Source organism: Scatophagus argus, chromosome 24, assembly GCF_020382885.2.
Source record: "Scatophagus argus isolate fScaArg1 chromosome 24, fScaArg1.pri, whole genome shotgun sequence".
Taxonomy (NCBI): domain Eukaryota; kingdom Metazoa; phylum Chordata; class Actinopteri; family Scatophagidae; genus Scatophagus; species Scatophagus argus.
The window spans coordinates 7,159,073-7,174,900 of NC_058516.1; the positions used below are offsets into that span (position 1 = coordinate 7,159,073).

Sequence of the window (15,828 nt, forward strand, 5' to 3'; positions counted from 1 at the left end):
AGCAGTTAAAGCAGACTCAGGGCAGTCATAAACAGTGTGATTCATGATATAAATGTTAAAGGAAGGGTAGCCCCACTTCCAACTGCAACGTAATCAAATACTGAAAGACCCATTTTGGACATTCTTGAGTTTTTTTGTGCTCCAAACTAACATACTGTTTTCTGAGGCTGATGAAGGTTTGTTGTTTGTTAATTACTGCCATAATTTGTGAATACAGCTGGAAGATAGTTCTGTATTTTTCTTATTTGACAGACCCAGTAAATGCCTTTTTATCTATACTGAATGTCAAAATCTTAATCATTGCATTTGTGAATTAACTTGTAATTTTGTTAGGTCAAACAAAATTGCTCAGTATGCATGTAAAGATGAGCCTGGTACACCATTGCAATGTCATTCCACTTGCAATTTGGATTGGTGCTGTAGATGCATATTATCATGTATATGTGCGACATTTAGTTTTACAATACGTTGTTTAAAATGAGTTGGCACGCCCTTTTGAAATGGTGAGATCACGGCACTCAAACTCTGGAGACCCCTTCAAGTTTCTACCCACAGTGGCTGCCTAATGCAAGCTTGGATCATACTGTGTATGTTACAGAGTACATGATATTACCAATTCTAAAGAGAATCTGCAGTCGTTGCAGAGGCCGACTCCAGCTCACTTGTTGTAGTTGTAGAGCGCTGAGAGGTCACAGATGATGCTGAGACTGTTACGTAACCAGCGATCCTCTTAGCTGCCTGTCATTGGTTCGTGCGAGAGTGTTGTCTCTGAGCACATGGAGCCGTTGTTTGCCGCTCACATACAGTAACAACAACACAGTGCAGCAGTGGATCTCCTCTTTCACAAGTTTATTATCCAGAAGGACTTGTCAGAGAAAGTGGAGGGTTTAGCAGGGTTCTGAATAATGCCAGTTACTCTCTTTGTGTGCTGGAGAAAAGCCTTTTTAATTCCCAACCACAGGGAACATGCCTCGACAGCCAGGGGCATCATTTCACCCTTCAGTGGCTTCAAAGCTGAGTCCGCTATCTTCTAGAGAAGATATCCTCACTCCTTTTTAATTGTTCACAAACCAGGGATTTCTGGTTAACATTCACACAGCTGTCGTTCTGTCTCATGTCACCCCACCCAAGTCTGCCCGTTGAGACACTTTTTGACTGGATTGAAGAAAGGACAGAAATTTGCATAAACCCCTGCACTTATGATACTAGGGGGAGAAGTGAAAACAGTGGGAGGAAAATGAAAAATGAAGAGCGAAATAAAACCGAACGGTTGAGCTGGGGACGATGGAGGAGGAGAAAGTGTCGTGGTTTCACATATTTGCTCAAGTAGATTACTCAGGTCTTTTTTCAGCTTTGCTGCTTGTTTGCTTGTTAGTCTAATCTCTGCTGCCACACACACACGCACACATACACAATGCACATACACTGTTCACTCGTCACACAAGCTCACTAAGGCTTTGGTTAATGTACTGGTATGCAAAGTTTGTTCCCTCAGGCTTGCTGTCTTTCTCACCGGGGCTTATTACATTTTATGTCCCCCTCTTGCTTCTCATTTTTCCTCTGTGCTATGAATATCTGTGGAATAACACTGATGTCACAGACGTTGTGTGTGTGCGCGACATGCCTCATGTGGCTTTAACCCCTCCCTCCATCCTCTTTAAATACACTCCTGGCAATGACGTCATGTCAGGGTGGATATTCAATGATAGGTGGTGATGTTGCGCTGTGATGCTGCAGAAACAGAATGACCACAGCTGCCTGTTAGGGAGGAGACCTTTAAACATTGTGGTTTCAGTAACTCCGTACCACTTCCACCAAGCAAGGTCACCCATCCAATATAAGCAAGCAGCCACCCGACTAGTCTGCCAACCGCGCCTGTCTGGAGGGGCAGAGCTGCGGACTGTGTGGCTACTGTGCATAACAACACAGAACAACTGATGACAGGTCAATCAAGTAATCCATTTTTTTTTTTTAAATGTATCAGTATCCTTTGAAATTAGTTGAAAATGGGATGAATATGTGAAAAACTGTTTGTGTGGCATATTTAGCATTTGGGTTTTTATATGCTTGTCATCATTGTTTTATTAGAGTGGTAATTCATGTGTTTAAAACTGGGTTCATTTCAGTATTATGTGGGTTTAGCCTCCCTTGCCTTTGACTTTGTCTTTCTCTGACTTTATTTTGAAAATTTATGCTGTTTTTATAGGTGGATAATTTGTCTTTGGCTTTGTTATTATTAGTTGCTGTAAAGCATCCAAAGCGGGGAACACGCTATTAGTTGCAAGGGCATCGTGTGACATAGCAGAGACGGATCTACTCACCCAGGTCAACACATATCTCATGTCTTTCAGAGAAATGAATGAAGGCTGTCAATGGATTGAGACACTGACCCTCAATCAGCACTTTCACTGCAGCCATAAACCAGTCCCACTGTGGGTGTGTAGTGCATTGATCTGTGTTGCTGGTGACATTGTTAGTTTCACAGAGGTCAGCTTTTGCAGATCATAAGGAATGTGATGTAGTAGCTTGGCAAAGGGCCTGATATGATAATGGATATAAATAGGTGGGGCATGTGATCTTGTTCTTATGCACACTGGGACATAAGATCGTTGTTGGAGCTGAGACAAGGTGACTGTTATTGAGTTCGGATACCTCCTTGTACGTGCACATCGTTACGTGTGTGTCAGGCCTGTAATGAAGGCGAGGGATAAACAGAGCCATGCAGAGCAGGGTGTGTCCCTGCCTGCCACAGTCCTAACCCTCAATGGGCATCTGTGCTCCAAAGCTGCTGCCTAAAAGAGAACATTCTTCCAGACACACACAATCATTCAGTCACTTCTAATTTTCTGGCAGCAACAGACACATGTACAAAAAGACAACGCAGTATTTATAGCTCAAGTTTAAGAACAGTTTGAGCAGAGGGCACAAATAAATGTATTTGTCTCACTATAGTTGGTGAGTCATGCAGCTAAGGTAACAGGAAAAAGAAGCATGCAAGCGTCATGCCGCATTCTCCCAACAGAACATATTATTCGCACGTGGCTGTTGCTGACTCTGTTCAGATGTCTCTCTCCATCTTTTCTTCTCTCTCTCTTTTGCACACACACACACACACACAGTCCAACATTGCAGGATTGTTCTGATGACTTCATAGGGATTGCAGAGTGCTGGCTTCCTGTTTCGTTCTGGCCGATTCCCACTGTGACACGCAGACAGAAGCAGTCAGCCTTTCAGCCTTACTCCCACTCTGCAGCCAGATGGACTCCTATCCTGAGAAAACCCCATTTTTTCCAGTGTTTGCTGTTTTTCCCTTCAGTGTCAATCTCCATTCAGCAAATTCTTCCCTATTAAAATAATAGCTTTAGAGGAACGTGTATAAGCTAGTATGTGAGTTGTCCGTTGCCTCCTGTTTTGCCTTCTTCCTGTTTGTCTGAAATTGGTGTCATGGGACACTTTCAGGTGTATACCATTTGCAGGGAAGTCATAGCAGCTGATTAAACTAGCAGTAGACAAGTATTTTGCTGTAACAAATTGTTATGAAGTACATGTGCATTGCATAATATAATGGCTATAGAATAATGACACCATCGGCATTAGGTTAGTTTCCGATATACCTTACTTTCACTATGTAGCTTTGCAAGTCTCCTGGGAAAATGAAAGCTGACTGGTGATCCAGGTGTCTGTTTCCACTCTAAGGAAAACACAAATACTCTGGGGTCTATTCAGAAGTATAATGTCGTTCAAAATGGAAATACTCAAGTAAAGTACAAGTGCATCAAATTTATACTTAAGTTTATCATCATCAGCATGTTAGTTACTGTGCCTAAGTAAAGCCTCATAACTAGTTTGTAGTTATTGTAGCCATTGTAAACGTCTGTAAGTGTGAGGATACAGTTACAGATAGCATTTAGGATTGCAAATGATGATATTATTCATATTATCCATTGCTGGTTGTCTATGAGGAGCTCATATCTTGAATTGATTCTAATTAGATTTTTGTCTTAAATAGAAGAAAAATACTGTGTTTGTGCTTAAGCCAGGCTGCTGTTTCTTGTTCCATTCATTGTAGTGTTTATCTTGTGGTCTCCATCCCATTGGATAGATTGCTATGAAATTTGTTTTAGACACTCATGTTCCTCTTTCACTTTTCATCTAGTTCCATCAACAAGTCATTCTTGCCAGGATGCCTCTGAATCATTACCTAAATGAATGGCTTCCAAACCTGAGCTTATCTGCCCAGATTACTTCTTCAGCCCTCCTTGACCTAGATTTCATACTCACACCCTCCAGATGGCCCAAAGTCCTTCTGACAGGATCTGCTGGGGGGGTCCCGAGCAAGTGATTACTCCTGTATGATGAATTAATGATGTGTCCAAGGTGAACTGGCACATCCATGTGCCCTGTACCCAACATGTCTGAAATCTAAAGATTTGCTGCTTCTTTGTTATGTATCTTTCTAAACTGAACATCCCTGGATTTTGGACAAACAAAGCAGGTCATTTGAATGCATCCGTTTTAGTTCCTGAAAATTGTGGTCTGTGTTGTTAATTTCTGGCATCTGTGGTGTATGCTGTAACAGTTCCTCCTCTTCAGATGTTATTTCTATAGCACACACCCATCAATTATGTCCGGTGTTTGCAGAGATTACATAAAAACATTACAGTATGAGTTGCCAAAGCCATTTGTCCTGAGAGTTTCCAGGTCAGATCCATTAGTGGTGATGGTTTGAGTAGATAAATGAAGATTTAATGATAATCAAAGCCCAAATTAAGTTTGTTAAAATAATTGCTGAGCAGTTGCTAAGATAACAAGAAGATGTATAACATAATTAAATTAACTTCAAGTCAAACTTTCAGAAACTTCCTTCAGAACAATAAATATGCTGCTTCTAGCAGGCTAAGAATATTGCCATCTGCAACTCAGTAAATGTGTAATCGCTGGCTTGCTCCTGAGTTCACTAATATGTGGTGTAGAAGTGACTCATGTCTTGTGTTCATTGTCAGTTATTATAATAATGATGGTAAACTGACATTAATCTACACCAATTGTATTTTTTGTTTGGATATTTAAGAGTCAATGTAATAAGTAACATGTAACTTTAGTTAGCATTAAGACACAATTTTTGTTTTGTCCCAGTTCTTGCTATCTATGCAGTTTTGTTGTGTGGTCCACTGTGTTTGTTTGTGTTTGTTCCTGTGGACTGTGGACTGAGGGGATTTCACACAAGGAGCTCTCCTCTGACCCAGGAGGCCCAGTCATGCCAGCCTCCCTCTGTGGCTGATGTTGCCATCCCATCCTTCTCTGGGCATTGTTCCAGGAATTTAGGAAATGTTGATCGGCCGGCTGTTAGAAACTCCCCCTCAGAATGCAGCCAAGCCTGTTTTCCACTTGGACAGGTGCATGTTTGAACTTTGGCACCCTAAAATGATAAGATACACACACCCTACCTGAGACATTCCTGCTCTCACATGGTTGGCATGCTTTCAGTTACAGCTTCCACTATGCTTCCTCTTCCTGTTCCACTGTGGAACATTTTTATGTCATGTACAGTATACACTGAATGCTGTCTGTTTTTTACTTTAATGTTACATTACACAATCAAAAATGTTGTGTTTTTTAACTGGATTTGCTCCTGTCAAATGTAGCCTTCAAAAGTATTTAAAGAGTCAAGAATCTTCTTGATTCTTGAAAAGTATTTAAAGGTATAATGTGTAGCGTTGCTGTATTAGAATGTCCGAAAACATCTATATCTAATGAGCTCACGTAATCCCAAATGTTTCCAACAATGTTCACAAGCAGAGAAGTTTGTAATTTAATCATATTAATGTTGTGTTTAATTTGGACACGTGTAGCTGTTAGAAAGTGAATAAGAAAGTCCACTAACATGACTTAAATGTGATGTGAATAATACATTCTCTTGTCTGTAAATGCTTCTGCTGGAGTCATGTCTGATTCGTCGACAGTGCTGGTTATTTGACAACAGTTGTGATCCTGGTCTTCTTAGGTCTTTTGTTTTTCTTGAGAGCCCCCTGGAGGCAGAAACTACATCCCGTGCGCTAAAGTCCTTGAGGAAATGAAAGCGTAGCGTGTGAAAGTGTGTGCCAGTTTTTCATGTCAAAACAAGACAGAAAAGTTTGTGGTCTATATGTATTGTTGTCTGGCTATAGAAGACACACACACACACACAAACATATATATGCAAACACAGACACACTGCATTTAAGCAATCTGCAGACAAGGCCTGTCAGTTGCCAGAAATATATGTATGTATTTTAACCATGACAGCTTTTGTCAACAAAGACTGCTAACTATATGCTGCCCTTTCTTTTCATCCTTATTCACTTCCCTGCTTTGTTTTTCTGTTTTTATCCTATCTCAGAGGGATCCAGACTACTTGAAGTTATGGCTGGAGATTTTCATCAGCTCCTATGAGCGATGCCTGGATGTGGACTTTGAAAAGCCACCTTCAAGGTAACTTGTGGCAAACTGCGATCATAATCAGATGTATTTATATATTCATGTAGTATTAGCAAAAATGCTATTGCTGGTCACGGAAAATACCCAGTTGTTTCTGTTTATGAAAAACTCACCGGAAATATAAAATGCATCACTGGGACAGAGAATCTGTCCCAAGATAAGCCCAATTATGAAATTTATATGTTACATGAGGAAATTCTTTAAATTATCTCAACTCTTTGTCAGTCATGTTTAAATAACTATTTAAACTCTCCTTTAAGCTAACTATTTTAACTGTTTATCCACACTTTTATCTATTTTAAAACCAGTTCTCTATTTGTCCATTACTTTTTGGTAACTAGTTAAATCAACCCACATGATTTGGCTGTTTTCCTCTGTAAATCAAATAGGTTGATAGATATATTTTTTTAACTCACACTTCCTGTTTAACTCAAGTGCCCCTGCTTGGTAATTATTGCTCTACACCACCCCGGGGTGGCATTTATTTTTTGTTATTTAGTCCCATGCTGACCTCCTTATTACATTTAAAAATACAGTTTCTGCATTAGGTCATCATGAGTGAGATCAGACCTCTCTCTTCTTTTATTCGTCATTGACAACGTGACCACGTACTGTGCCGCCTTCCACAGCAGAACCCAAAATAGCGCAGCCGCACCAGATGTTTTTGTGCAGAGCAGTCACACTTTGTTTAAGGCGATGCTCTGATTGGTGTCGACAAGTGAACATATGATGCAGGTTGATGTAAGGGGCTGTCACTGCTTGGACACAAATCTCAAAGACCGGATCCAGTATTTCAGGGCATGCAGAAATATGTTCGGTTTGTTGATATTTTGTTGGTTGTGATCACATTAAGGTGAGATGAAGCCACAGGAAGATGACACATTTTTAATGGAGACAGAGTCATGTGAAAGGATAGAGTGAGGTGGAGGAATATGTGTGGTTAAATTTTATTTGTTAAGCTTTTCCTCTTTTTGTCATTTCCTTTTCCTTTTCCTCCTCCGACTCATTTTCTCCAATACTGTCCTGCTTTTTCTCTTTCTCCGTCCTTCAGTCTCGTCCCCCCGCTGTCTCTTTGCTTTTTGTTCTGTGTCTTCTCTCCTTTTTCTTCCCTCCCCCCTCCTTCTCTCCACTACCTCTGCAGCTGCCACATCTGTCCTGCTTTCCCACCAACATTCATTGCATTTGTTTATCTCTCTCTCTCTCTCTGTCATATATGAGCAGTGCAGCACAAATTCTGTTTTTCCTAGGAATTAATGCCTCAATACATCAGGAGTGCATGTGATTGAATGAATGCAGAGCAGGATCCTTGAAGTTACCCTTGTTTATGCTGCAGTGACATATCCATAGTAAACCTCCATGACAAAAGGCTAAGTTTAAATTGTTCTCACTTGATGAATCCTGATATTAACCCCTTAAGCCTGGAATATTAGCAACTGTACCTCCTTTCCTCTCCTTCTCCAGGCCAGAGGAGATTCCCCCAGTGTTGACTCTCCTCCCAGACAACATCCTACAGGTTTTGCGCCACCAGCTGCTGCAGTGCGTCCAGAAAGCCTCTGACGGGCTGGAGCCTGAGCAACAAAACCTGGCTCTCCTGCTGCTCAAGTTCCTTATTATCATCTGCAGGTCTGGCCATTAAAAATACACTAATACTAAAGGTTCTTTGCAGGAGAAAAGAAAAGATTGTAACTTATGAATCGTATGTTGTGCTGTATTGCAGTGTAATAGTACACATTGCTTAGATTTATTACCTTTTTTGGATGTCTGCCACTCCAAAGCAAGGAACTGATAAGCTAATGGTCGACTCGTCCTGTGCGTGTGTGCCTGGGTGTTTCTTAAAGGAACCTGTCCAATGTGGAGGAGATTGGTACTTGCTCATACATCAATCACATCATCACCATGACAACACTCTACATTCAGCAGGTATGACTCCTCCCTTTGTCTTCCCTCTGACCTTCATTTTATTTTCATTTATGATTGTTTTATTAATTAAATAGTAGTTGAAAGGTTTATTTATTTTGGAGTAAGGAAGTGACATATTAGTTATTTGGCTGTTTGGCAACGGAAAAAGCAATCTTTTGAGACGCATAGAAGGTGAAATATTGAAAGCAGTTGTAAAGTGGATCTGCGTGGTGTTACAGCTGAAGAGCAAGACCAAAGAGAAGGAGATGGCAGACCAGAGCCAGGCAGAGGAGTTTGTCCGTCATGCACTGGCTTTCTGCGAGAGCCTCTATGACCCTTATCGCAACTGGCGGCATCGAACCTGCGGGTATTAACTTTGGCTTTGTTTTCGAATAACATGATATCATTAAGGCTCGCATTCACCAGCAATTAAACATCCTGTTTTCACTTCATGCCTGTGTTCATATTAGCAGGCAAGGTGTTTTTACAACAGAGAAGGCTTATCAAACACAGATTGCTAAACTGGATGTAAGAAAAAATACAATCTGAAAGAGCAAAAACTCAGAAGTTTACTTGTTCTGGCCTTAAACTAGGCCTGGTTTAAGCTTGCAAATGGTTAAGTGAAGTCTGATGACATTTTCCAAATAGAGCAGGTCGAAACCATACTCCTTTAGTCTGATAAGAAAAGGATGTGCCTCCAGTTCTACTTTTGGAGACCCTTCGCTCCACAGACCAGCATGTATCCTGAGAACATGTTTTAGTTGACCAATAGGGTACTATGAGCTCTTTAAGATATGACTGTGTCTGACCATTAAAGGCTTTGTAGGTGACAAGAAAGATTTTAAATTCTATTCAGCATTTTACAGTGAGCCAGTGCAGAGAAACCCTTGAAATCTGTTTTATGTGGCAGTTAAAGGACATATTGTAATCACTGACAACTCCCAGTTTCCTTATGGTGTACGAACGAATGGATAGGAATAATGTGCTCGCAAGACTACAGAGGAATGGACGGCATGAAGTGGTGTGTGCCTCTGTTGTGCCTTACCTGAACTGTTTGTGTGTGTGTTTTTTTCCCAGGGAGCAGCTGGGTACAGTAGAGAGGAGCAGACAGAAGTACAAGGCAGCTCCACTCACTGTTGAGTTTGTTCCTTTCTTTTATCGTAAGTCTCTTGTTTTTCATTACACTGTCAGTCCCTTCCTCTTTCCATGTGCAAAGCAGTTTTAGTTGCATTGTGGATATTCAAACAGTTGTCTTAAAATAGTGCTTTCAGTTAACCTGCCCCTAACAAAATGAAGCTGTGTGTGACTTATTTGCACTGTGGCGACTTTACAGTGCTTCCTGTATATGGTGCATACTTTGCATCTCCCGCTTCAGTAGCCTCTTCGGGTGTGGATAAGGAAGCGATGTTCTACATCATATAAAAGCCAGCTCGTGCTCACAGAACATTATTCTGTTCTCTTCTCTTTTGACATCTTTTTTCTAAGAGCTCCCATGCTTTCACTCTCTCTCTCCCGCTGCCTCGTCTTCTTTTCTTTCTGGGCCCAGTTGAATCCAGTCTTTGTGTCTGTGTTCTGTTTGCCAGGCGCTGAGATGCGCCGATAGTGAAAGGTGACTGTCGAGCCACTTCAGCTATGCTGGCAGCCATTTTGAACAAACACTGCCTTCTGTCCTGTGTGCTGTGCGTGGTTTCTGTGGTCTGACACCAAAGAAAATGAGCAAGGCTCGGCCTGACAGACTGCTTGTGTGTGTGTTTTATGTGCAAAGAACAAATTTGTGGGAATACTGTGTGAAGACTTACGGTAAAGACAAAAGTTCAGATTCTTTTAAGTTCGATTGAATAATATTGTTATAAGTGCGATCTAGTGATAGCAGAATGAAATATAGTTGTAGCATGATTGTGGACAAAGGAAACAGACATCACGGAGCCAAGATGTCAAACTTCTTCTCCCCAGTGGGACATGTTGACAGATGAGTTAATGGATGACTGGGGGCACCATGACCCAGAGGTCACTGGCAGGGCTGCCACATGCCTCTATGTGCTATCTTATCTGCTTTGCAGATATCATTTAGTTTACATGCTTGCTTGGATGTATATGTGTGTATATGAAAACGTTCAAAAAGAAAAAGGTGTGTCTGTATGTACATTCATCAGTGTTTTTGTTTGAATACATTTAAATAGAGTTTGCTGTGGGTTATGGCGTAGATACATGGCTGTGCTACATTTGCATAGCAGACATCGTACCTGCTGATCAAATGAATGGACTGTGTTTGTTTGTCTGTGTGTTCGCCCTTGTTCTAGAGTGCTTCCAGGAAAGTGAGCACCTGAAGGAGAGTCTGAAATGCTGCCTGCTGCACCTGTTTGGCGCCATAGTTGCTGGTGATCAGGTAAGAGTTTCAAGATGGCTACGCATGCATTCGAATGAAAACTGCTCGACCAGGCTTCCACTTTCTTGGTCTGTAAACAACAAAAACGTTTAGTGCTGGTTTCTATGGCAAATTGTCTGGCCTTGAGTCTTGTTGTCTACTGTATTAAACTAACAGGGTAAAGAACATTTGTAGTGCAGTTAGAGTTAGCCCTCTTGTCACAGTGAGGCTGTGCATAAGTTTAAGCACTGTGAGTGACCAAGCTGGCAGGCATGAGGTGTTATGGGTGGGTCCTATTCATTCAAAAATTAAAGAACAGTTTGTAAGATATGCATCAGTGTTCTGGGCCCATAAAACAGAACTCACCTCGGGCTCTGACATAAACTCAATAGAACTGAAAAGAACAAACTAACCTAACAAACGGAATACAAAGGGTACATACTGTACACGATGGTTGATCAGACCATTTGAGAAACAAAAGGGATAAGACAAACGCAACAACTGAACTAAAAATTAAACAGGACATATAATCAGTTTAAATGCAAAAAAGAAGTACCAAAGAGCTAACATATTCCAAAGACATAAGCATATCACGTTTTGGCTCTGGCTTCATTCTAAGCAGACATGAAAATGTTATCCACCTTCATCATCTATTGAAAGGAAAGCCAAAATACTAATTTCCCCAAATTTTGAACTGTTCCTTGAAGCACTATTGTTCCACCAGTCAGTAAAATGTTTTCATCTTTAAGACATAGCAAAATAAAGGATTTTCTCCTGCTCTCCATATCTTAACTAACCCCTAGACCTTTGTCCTCTATCTTTTTAAACTCACTTTGTTTTCCCTCGCTCCATTTTTCCCCCTCTGGCAGAGGAATGCTCTGCTTGCCATCTCTCCAGCCACCATGGAGGTGTTGATGCGGGTGCTAGCCGACTGCTCCATGGGTAGCTGCTCCTCAGATGAGGGCGAGGACTGGGACAGCGAGGCCCCCGACCGTAAGGCACTGCTGACTCTGGGCTGCCTGCGGGAGGTGGTGCAGCGCCTCCTGGCCTCAAGTTCTGACCAGCGGCAAGTGGAGATTGCCTCTGTGCTGGAAAACTACTTTAAGCTACTCAACTCGGACCCGGCGGCTATCGTTGCTGCCAAACAGCAGCAGCAGCAGCAAGCCAAGGGCCGAGTGCCGATACTAGGCCGACACTGGGAGAGCCGATTTGTGGCGCTGCAAGTACACATGCTTGGTAGGGTCTTAACTGACAGTAAGGAGTACAGATAATACTTTTGTGATATTAAGGTTACTATTTTGAGGTGTTTTGCTGAAGTAACTTATTCCAACTTCTATTATATCTCTTTCTGCTTCTCTCGCTCTCGTCTTTTTGTGTCTGTCTCTTTCTCTCAACACCTTTGTTTCTCTGTCTATTTGTCTGTCTGTCTTTCAGACACTATCAGGGACATGTTCCTGTGTTCAGACAGGCCAGTTCTACAAGCCATCTTCCTCAATAGTAACTGCTTTGAGCATCTGACGCGACTGCTTCAGAACAGCAAGGTAAGAGTACAGCTCTTTCTTTCCACGTAAAACCCGAAGGCACAGCTCAGTTGTGAGCGGCTGGATCTGGTGTTTGATCATGCTCAGCTTAAGTTTGTAGCTCAGAATGTGGTCAGATTATTACAAGTGTATTAGTTGCACCTGATCATATCTTTTATCTGAGGCTGCAAAAACCCTGAAGCTGTTTGAAGTTGTAACCTTGTATTAGCGTGACATCCTTTAATATGCCGTTTTCCCCACTGCAGTCTTTGTTTATGTAGTGGTTTGTTAGATTTTAAAGGCACTATCAAATCTAAAATATGGTGTTTTCAGTAGTTTTATGCTTTCATACAAGGGCTCACAGTGTACTCGCGGATTTGTTATTTAAACACTAAATGAGTTTCTGTCGTTCTGGGGCTGTATTCACAATGGATCTCAGCACTGTGACAGCGCTTAGTTTTTCTTAAGAGGAACTGAGAGACACTGCAGTAAGGAACGCAGAGTAGTCCTAAGCTGTTAAGGACACATACTCTTAGGTGCCCTAAAGTAAAGACTGACACACTTTATCTTTCGGTGCTTCTTTACTTTTTTTAGCCTTTGTTTTGTTTTTTTTTTTGTGTGTGTGAGAATGGCCCCAGCTATATAAAATCTAATTTGGATACGTTATTAACCAGTTTGACCCTGTAAGTCATTTTTAGTACTTCTTCCCATGTGAGAAAGAGCATTTTGCCCACCTTGCATGTTTACCTCCCCACAGCAAGGCTGGATCACCAACACGCCTGCCCACAGTGACCCCCGCCGAGGGGTCATGGCTGTTAACCTCTCACCCTCTCCTCCACTTACAGCATCTTTCCTCCCCCTGCACCACCCTCTGACTCTCCCTTGTCTCCATTTTCTCTCTTTGTCAACCTCCCCACATGCTGTGTTGACATGTTGCCTGTTGTGTGTGTCAGCTGGTTAATGTTAGGTGCACGGCGGCAGACAAGGACCAGAAAGATATAACCAACAACATGTTACTGACAGGAGAGGGGGACACTCAGGTACCGCCGAGAAAGTCCCCACCTCAACTCACCAACCACCCTCCTACCCCATCCACCCTTGCCCTCGCCTTCACCTGCTGCCCTCTTCTCCTCACCTCACCTCACCAGAGCCACTCCACAGCATTGTTTTGTCTCTGATAATTATTTGTAATTGGATCATGTCTCAACAGAATACTCACTAAGCGACACACTGTTAGTCCTGTGTGTGTGTGTGTGTGTGTTATTAAACCGATTGTAAGTGTTACACCACCCTGGGTTTTCATTAGAAAAACATGGCGCTAGTACGGGTGTCCTGGAAGATGTAAAATGATCTGGGTTTACTGAGCTTAATGTTGGAGTTAGTGATCCTTGACAAAGATAGTTGATTCCTTAGTCTCATTCCACTGTTGTCAAATACTAACACTTGCTTGCTTAAGTCACCTTTAGAAAGATTTCACGAAGATGTTTTCCCAAAAAAGTTGAACTATTCCCTTAATAGTATCAGAGTTAGTATTGTGCCCGAAACCCCACCTATCTGGTCTTTCAAACTTGTTCTAACAAGTGCAGCAAGTTATCGTTGTTTAGTAAAGCACCAATTATTAGAGATTTCTCAAGCATATGACTGAAACTAGAAAAGCAGAAAAAAGGTGGTCGTTGTGCTTCAGTCAGTTTTATTAATAATTCCCCTCTGAGCACTTTTGTTTTGCTGAAAGCTCTGAGACATGAGGCTGTCACTTACGGCATCTGTCTGATATGTCTGAGGCCTGTCTTTTGAACGGTGTCAACTATCAGTCATAGCTTTCTCACTGGATCATCTCATGTGCATAGAAAGGTCACTTGTTCCCCTTAGACTGTCCCAGCTTTCATTCTACTCTGTGTAGTTTTTCTACTCACAGAGCCACCTTTATCAGGTATAATCCCTCCATTGATCTGGATAATGTGAGTACAGGTGGACGAACTGGCACGAAGGCACACACACACCAGTGTGCCTTTGTTGTTGCGCAGCTGTAACATGATGCAGTGACAGATGCTGCACCTTGCTTTTTACACATTGAGCTTTTGTTCTTTGCATCTGTAGAGCTCCAGCTTAGTAGGTTAAAGCAGGTTTTTAGTTCATTTACAGCACAGAGAAAGTCATGTGGATATATTTAAAAAAAAACAAAACAAAACTGAAACTCCAAACTAGATTTGACAAAGTGCTAAATATCTTACCTTGCTGTGGAGTGGCCACTTTGCCTCTTTCACATCGACACCTCTTTTCGCTTATTTTATTGCCATTTTTAGTGTCCTCCACCCTCCACTCCCTTCCACATTGTCCTGGTATTCCTGCGGTATACTATGAGTTCCACTGGAATGCTATCACGTTGACCTCGTGTGTGCTCTCACAGAGTTCAGTGGTTGGAGGTGATCTGGACTCGGTGAAGATGGTCACAAAAGTTTAATTTTTGCCACAGTCCCTCTCCAGCTGGTCCAAGACTCTCTGTAGGATCAACCAACCTACAGCTACATGTTTATTCTAAATGAATGACGGGTTCAGAGACCTGGAAACATGTTGGACATGAGCGGGACAGAGCTGGATGGAGATGTGTTTGTGTGTATATTTCATGGTGTGGCTTGTGTTTTTATGGGTTGCATGCTTTTTGTGAATGTGAGGAAAAAGAGTAAGGCACTTCTTGGTGGCAGTGTGTACGTGGAGGTGGGATATATATATATATCTTTTTTTTTTTTTTTTTTTTTTTTTTTTTTTTTTTTTTAAACCAAGCCCTGAGAGCTTCCTGTTCCAGTCAGATCGTCATAATGTTAAAAAGATTGTGTTTTTAACCTGGAGCAGAAAGACAACACACTTCTTATCTGCCCTGTAACATCTGCAGTACAAGCTTTGATGCCAGCTCCTACTGCAGTAACAAACAGGGCTTTAAACATCATCTATGATTTTACTCACGTTTTCACGCACTCACTAATTAAATCAAACTCTAAGGCATCTAATTAAGTCTCCCTTTATTCCTCCAAGTGTGATGCATGTTGTATTTCAGTGCTTTAAAAAATTGATTGTGATCACTTTGTTGTTAAACCATATATATGAATACGGCTTTAAATTGTATGCATGCTTGTCACCGCTGTCAAGTGCCATGACATTCAACTGGAATAAGAGGAGATTTGACTTGTGTCCAATCAGATGTCAACTACATACTGTGCCAGGTAAAGGAACGGTGATTGGCTGTGACGAGCGACTGACAAGTCTTATTTTCCTGCAGGTGTGTCAAGGGCGACTAGACTCCCTCGCTGTAGCAACCATCAAAGCCCTGACAACAGTGATGCACAAATCTCCAGCTGCAAAGGTCACAAGAACACCAATGCATACATTTAGTTGCATACGGTACTTGTAGGGATGCATGTACAGAAGAGATGGACCAATTAGATAAAATCGTAAGATAAGATAGATTGGAGATAGAAAATCATGCAACACTTTAGTTAAAAGTCATTTTAAAAAGGTGTGTTTTAGCTGAATCGGTTGCTTTTTTTTTTTTTTTTTTTACTGTATGCTGTG

At 41.6% G+C, this 15,828-nt stretch overlaps 1 protein-coding gene across 3 annotated transcripts in view; it reads left to right on the top strand.

Annotated features, from left to right (window-relative positions):
• nbeal1 (neurobeachin-like 1) overlaps positions 1 to 15,828 on the top strand; it is a 40,698-nt gene that overhangs the window by 3,224 nt on the left and 21,646 nt on the right. For 2 of the 3 annotated variants that reach the window (XM_046381992.1, XM_046381991.1), the window contains exons 3-12: positions 6,380 to 6,471; positions 7,939 to 8,100; positions 8,316 to 8,397; positions 8,616 to 8,743; positions 9,454 to 9,536; positions 10,677 to 10,762; positions 11,611 to 11,977; positions 12,176 to 12,282; positions 13,215 to 13,301; positions 15,536 to 15,619. In XM_046381992.1, the coding sequence (XP_046237948.1) occupies positions 6,380 to 6,471; positions 7,939 to 8,100; positions 8,316 to 8,397; positions 8,616 to 8,743; positions 9,454 to 9,536; positions 10,677 to 10,762; positions 11,611 to 11,977; positions 12,176 to 12,282; positions 13,215 to 13,301; positions 15,536 to 15,619 (1,278 nt within the window). The remainder of the gene's footprint in view (positions 1 to 6,379; positions 6,472 to 7,938; positions 8,101 to 8,315; positions 8,398 to 8,615; positions 8,744 to 9,453; positions 9,537 to 10,676; positions 10,763 to 11,610; positions 11,978 to 12,175; positions 12,283 to 13,214; positions 13,302 to 15,535; positions 15,620 to 15,828) is intronic. The other variant, XM_046381993.1, reaches the window with a different exon arrangement.